Raw genomic sequence first — 6,000 nt, 5'->3', positions numbered from 1 at the left:
GCTGTGATTGATATTGATTGATTCACCTGGCAAATTCCACGCCGTCGGGTGAAGCCCGGCCACTCGTGGATGGCAGACTGGCCCCTGAGATGAGACCCAGGATCTGCAGTAGCTCCCATGGCTCGGTGAACAACATGGTCCTCAGCCACGAAAACCATGCCCTTCTGGGCCAAAAGGAGGCAACCACAATAATCCTTGCCCTGTCTTCTCTGACCTTCCTAACTACCAGAGGCAACAGAGCTAATGAAGGGAAGGCATAAGCTAGCTTGAAGTTCCACCTGATCAGAAATGCAGCTACCGCCAGTGGCTGTTCCCTGGGGTTGAGAGAACAGAACTGCTTCACCTGTTTCTTTTGATGGCGAAGAGGTCTATGTCTGGATGACCCCACCTCCGTACAATCTGCTCAACGATGGAAACATTTAGTACCCACTCTCCCTGCCTGAGTAGGTTGAGGCTCAAAAAGTCTGCTTTGAGGATTTCTTTTCCTCTTATGTGAAGAGCAGTCAGTGAGTTTAGACCTGGCCTGAGCATCTCCAGACCAGCATTTCTGCCATGACGCTCTCCGGACAGGCCGCAGCTTTTGCTGCCAACCTGACAGAGTCCACTGAGGCATCCGATAAGAACGCTACGGCACCCTGTATCATTGGTAACGACTCCAGAATAGTCTCTCTAGAAGTTCTCTCCTTCAGTTGAGTCTCTAGTGTGTCCAACTAGACTATCATTGACCTCGCTGTACATGTAGCCACTACCGCTGGCCTTAGAACTCCTGCCAACATCTCCACGGTGCCCTTAACGAAGATGTCCGCCTTCTTATCCAGTGGGCCCTTTGAAGTCCCCATGTCCTCAAAGGGCAGAGAGGATTTTTTTAATGCCTTGGATGCTGCCACATCAAGTTTCGGGGCCTTATCCCAAAACTCGACACCAGAACCAGACCCCAATCAGAGGACAATAAAAAACAAACAAACCACACACTCCTTATCTATGAACTGTTATAATATTTATGGACAACTGTTTATCACTCTCCCATATTGGTAGTTCTGCTTCTCGTCACCTGTCCTTATCTATGGCATTATTGCTGTGTTGTGCATAAATATGTGATTCTTCAGAATTTCTATTAGTCTATGCCTGATGAAGAGACCCGAGTAGTCTCGAAAGCTTGCAATTTGTTGCCATATTTTCAGTTAGCCATTAAGGGTATGTGCACACGCTGTGGATTTTGCTGCAGATTCGCAGCAGTTTTCCATGCGTTTACAGTACCATGTAAACCTACGGAAAACAAAATCCGCAGTGCACATGCTGCAGAAGAAAACACGCGGAAACTCCGAGCATGTCAATTCTTTGTGCGGATTCTGCAGCGGTTTACACCTGCTCCATAATAGGAATCCGCAGGTGTAGAACGCAAGTAAAAATCAGCACAAAAACTGCAAAAAAAACCCCGCGGTAAATCGGCGGTAATTCTGCGGTAATCCGCAGTGCGGATTACCTGCGGATTTACCAAAATCAGTCCGGAAAAATCTGCAGAGTAATCCGCAGCGTGTGCACATAGCCTAAAAGTTATCAACCACTGAGGACTCAATTTTAAATATTTTTCCCGACTACTCAGTAATTACACTGCGACGTATCTGTATAAGAGGAAGCAATTTATTTTGTACATCCTTGAAGTTACACATCTGGAATCTTGTCCTTTTATTGTCAGGCCTCGGAAATGCATTCAGGTTTCCCAATGTTCAAGCAGGACAGTGGAATGGTATCAAGGCATAAAAAAAAAAAATGGAGACTGGAGAGAGCTCAGGCTTCTAGTTTCACGGAGTCCAGCATGGCACGAGCATCCTTGTATTCCTCTGTCTCTTCTAAGTCTTTTTCATTCTCCTAAACAAAAGAAAGATGATTACTTCAAGCACGGACGATGGGCCACACTGCCCTGATAGTCTGACCCTATGACTGAGGGACAGGTTACACAATGCTGTTACAATGACTTGGGCATCTACAGGAGGCTTCTCTGCTAGAAATATCCCAAAACAATCAATAATTGTATCAATAAGAACTACAACCCAGAGCTCAAAAGACAAGTCCTCATACAGCTCCATCAGTGGAAAAATAAACTGGACTGTTAGGCTGTGTGCACACGTTCAGGATTTTACGCGTTTTTTCGCTATAAAAACTAGATAAAACCGTGAAAAAAACGCATACATTAAGCATCCTATTAGAATGCAATCCGCAGTTTTTGTGCACATGTTGAGTTTTTTCCGAGGCGGAATCGCATTCTGGAAAAAAACGCAGCATGTTCATTATTTGTGTGGAATCGAGGGGATTCTGCACACATAGGAATGCATTGATCTGCTTACTTCCCTCATGGGGCTATGCCCACCATGTGGGAAGTAAGCGGATCATGTGCGGTTGGTACCCAGGGTGGAGGAGAGGAGACTCTCCTCCAGGCCCTGGGAACCATATAATTCTTTAAAAAAAAAAAAATAAATTAAAAAAAAAAAAAGAATTTAAATAAAAAATCGTGATATTCTCACCTTCCGGCGTCCCCGGCAGTCTTCCCACTCCTCGCGATGCTCCTGTTCCCAATAATGCCTTGCGGCAATGACCTGTGATGACGTAGCAGTCTCGCAAGACAGCTACGTCATCACAGGTCATTCTCGCAATGCATTACTGGTAACGGGAGCATCGGGAACGCTGCGGGGGACATCGGAAGGTGAGAATATCACGATTTTTTATTTATTATTTTTAACATTATATCTTTTTACTATTGATGCTGCATAGGCAGCATCAATAGTAAAAAGTTGGTCACCCTTGTCAAACACTATGTTTGACAAGTGTGACCAACCTGTCAATCAGTTTTCCAAGCGATGCTACAGATCACTTGGAAAACGCTAGCATTCTGCAAGCTAACAACGCTTGTAAAACGCTAGTTTTTAGCGGGAATATGCATGCCAATTCCACATGCGTTTTTCCCACGGCAGGGAGTTCTGGAATTGCCGTGGAAATTTCCGCGGCAATTCCGGACATGTGCACATAGCCTTAATGGAGTCAGAAGACGTGAAAATTCAGGATTTGTTTTAATTACTAAAATAAATTATATATCACACACAAATGCAGGAGAAATAAGTATCGAACAAGTCACAAATTTTCTACGAAAAGGTGCTATTGACATGAAATTATCACCAGATGTCGGTAACAATCCATTCAACCCACACAGGCAAAGACATCAAACCATAGCGGTCTATAAATTATGTATAATACAAAATCACACAGGGAAAAGATATTGAAAGTTATTAATAAAATGTAATACTTTGTACAAAAGCCTTTGTTAGTGATGACAGCTTCAAGACGCCTCCTGTATGGAGAAACTAGTGGCATGCATTGCTCAGATGTGATTGTGGCCCATTTTTCCATACAAACACTCTTCACATCCTGAAGGTTGCCTGGGCTCCTTCTATGAACTCTGAGCTTTAGCTCCGTCCATACATTTTCTGTTGGATTCAGGTAATCCATTCTGTGCCATTCTAGCAGCTTTATTTTCTTTTTCTGATTGAAAGTTTCCTTGGATGTTGGGAATCATTGCTTTGTTGAAATGTCCATCCTCATTTCATCTTGATCATCCTGGTAGATAGTAGCAGCAGATTTTTTTTTATAGAGAATGTCTCAATACATTTGTCCTTTCATCCTTTCTTCAATTATATGAATTTTGCCAGTGCCATAAGCTGAAAAATAGCCCCACACGATGATATTCTCATCTCCAAACTTCACTGTTGGTATGGTGTTTTTCGGGTGATATTCAGTGTCTTTTAGCCTCCAAACATGGTGTGTATTATTGAATTCAAAGCGTTCAATGTTGGTCTCATCTGACCAGACTATTCTGCCAGTATTTCACAAGCTTGTCTAAATGTTGTTGAGCAAACTTTAAACGCGTTTGAACATACTTTTTATTCAGCATGAGAGACTTTCATGGTGAGTATGCATACAGGCCATGAAGGCTAAGTGCATTACTTATTGTTTTCTTTGAAACAATTGTCCCTGCTGATTCAACATCTTTCTGTAGCTTTCCACAGGTGGTCCTTGGCTCTTAGACAACTCTTCTGTTAATTCCTTTCACTCTTAGGTCTGAAATCTTGGGAGGAGTAACTGGTCGTGGCTAGTTTCAGTTGAAATTATGTTCTTTTCACTTCTGGATTATGGCCCCTACAGTGCTCTATGAAATCTTCAGAAGTTTAGAATCTTCTGTAACCATTGCCATCAGTATGTTTTGCAACAATAAGGTTGCAAAGGTCTTGAGACAAGTCACTGGTTTTACCAATCGTGAGATATTTCTTGTGTGGCATCTTGGTAATTAGACACCTTATTACAGGAAATTAGTTGAACCAACTGATATTTTTAATAAGTGGCAGAATTGCTTTCTAATTGCTAACAGATTACAGCTGGTGTCATGACTTTCCGTGGCTTTTTGTAACTTTTTCTTCAGGTATTCAATACTTTTTTTCCCCAGTTTCATTTCTCATTAGAAACACAATTTATGGACATCTATGGATTGATTCCTTTGCCTGTGGGGATTGGATGGTGAATATTTCTTATCAATAGCACCTTTACAGATATCTTTACTTAGAAAAATGGTGATCTCTCTCTGCAAATGAAGTCTACTGTGTTAAGTCTGAATGAAGCACATATTAAGCTTAATTAAAATCTGTGTAAACTCCTAATAAGACCTAGAGCCAAGAAAATAATGGGATCACCTGATAATGCGGGAACAGGTTTCTACAGTACAGCATGCTACGGTTTATATGCATGTATAAACGTAAAACTAGAATTGATAAAATGAGCTCATTTGCTTTATTGTCTTTGAAAAATGCAAGCCTATATACAAAAATACTTACTAAGACCTGTGTCAGGTCTGTGTGTGCGGCTTCTAGCCTGCGGTGACAATCTGGGATCATCATGCGAGATTCCTGGAGAATTTCAGTCTGAAACGCACAAAGTAAAGATCTGACATTTCAAATTACAAAATGGGAGTCGAGTTTATTTGTAATCATATGAATAAACTATTATGACTGTAAGGTTGGCTAACTAGATGGAAAATTACTAATTTTCATACATCCTTGTGCCCAACCAGTTATTTTATAAATGTGTCCAACGACCATCCAAAGTTGTGAGCATGACTGTCATCCATAGGAGGATCAGAAGACTCTATACGTAAAGTCTTTTATCTGGCTCAAAACACAACCAATGTGGCAAATGATGTGATGGATATCTTGAAATCTGTATCATCATTTTAGTACTAGAATCAGTTACATGAGGAAATGTATCATTGCATTTGCATGCACTTTTAGGATGTGGGATAATCGCATCGTACAGGCCCGCTACTTTTTGAATGTGTTTAGAAAAGTGGACCATGTCAACAAGGACGGAGGGGGTCCGATAGAGCTCTAACACTTAATTTTTCCATGTTCAAGGTATCCATCCATAACTTTGAAAACATTATTTTTACATACATTTTTACATACATTAATCATTGCCATTAGTTAATTAAATTACATTACGTTTCAGACTGCAATCTTCATACCTTCACTCATTTTTAGACCCTCCTATATGAAGTTTGCAGCCTGAAACAAGTTTAAAATTTTTCCCATGGGTGAGTGTCCCTCCCTGTAATATAGGCTGGATTTGAGTTCTATCAATATGCATCCAGGGAGCTGCTGTCTTTACGCATTGTCATTTACCAGCACAGTTCCAGAACTTGTACTTCTCCCTTATCCATAGCTTGTTTTTTCTGCACTCCACAAAACCTTACATGCTTTTCCCCCTCCCTGCTACTATTTTGATCACTGAGAAGATGAGAAGGAGCAGAGCAGTCAAAACCAGGAGTTGTGACAGATTTGTAACATTTTGCAGATTGCTGAGCAGAATAAATGACTTCCACTCTGCAGCAGCAAAATGGTGAATTTTTTGTAGTTAAGTCTATATAATAATAATCTTTATTTATATAGCGCCAACATATAT

At 41.1% G+C, this 6,000-nt stretch overlaps 1 protein-coding gene across 2 annotated transcripts in view; it reads right to left on the bottom strand.

The window, feature by feature from the left end:
* Positions 1-1,621: 1,621 nt before the first annotated feature.
* The window catches only part of TBCA (tubulin folding cofactor A), a 49,537-nt gene continuing 45,158 nt past the window's right edge, over positions 1,622-6,000 (bottom strand). For both annotated transcript variants that reach the window (XM_077287093.1, XM_077287086.1), the window contains exons 3-4: positions 4,878-4,964; positions 1,622-1,869 (exon numbers count right to left, since the gene is read on the bottom strand). In XM_077287093.1, the coding sequence (XP_077143208.1) occupies positions 1,789-1,869; positions 4,878-4,964 (168 nt within the window). In that variant the 3' untranslated portion in view covers positions 1,622-1,788. The remainder of the gene's footprint in view (positions 1,870-4,877; positions 4,965-6,000) is intronic.

The sequence above is a fragment of the Ranitomeya variabilis genome, chromosome 1 (assembly GCF_051348905.1).
Source record: "Ranitomeya variabilis isolate aRanVar5 chromosome 1, aRanVar5.hap1, whole genome shotgun sequence".
Classification (NCBI taxonomy): Eukaryota; Metazoa; Chordata; class Amphibia; order Anura; family Dendrobatidae; genus Ranitomeya; species Ranitomeya variabilis.
Note: the sequence above shows the minus strand (reverse complement) of the source record. Positions and strands in the feature narration are given on the sequence as shown.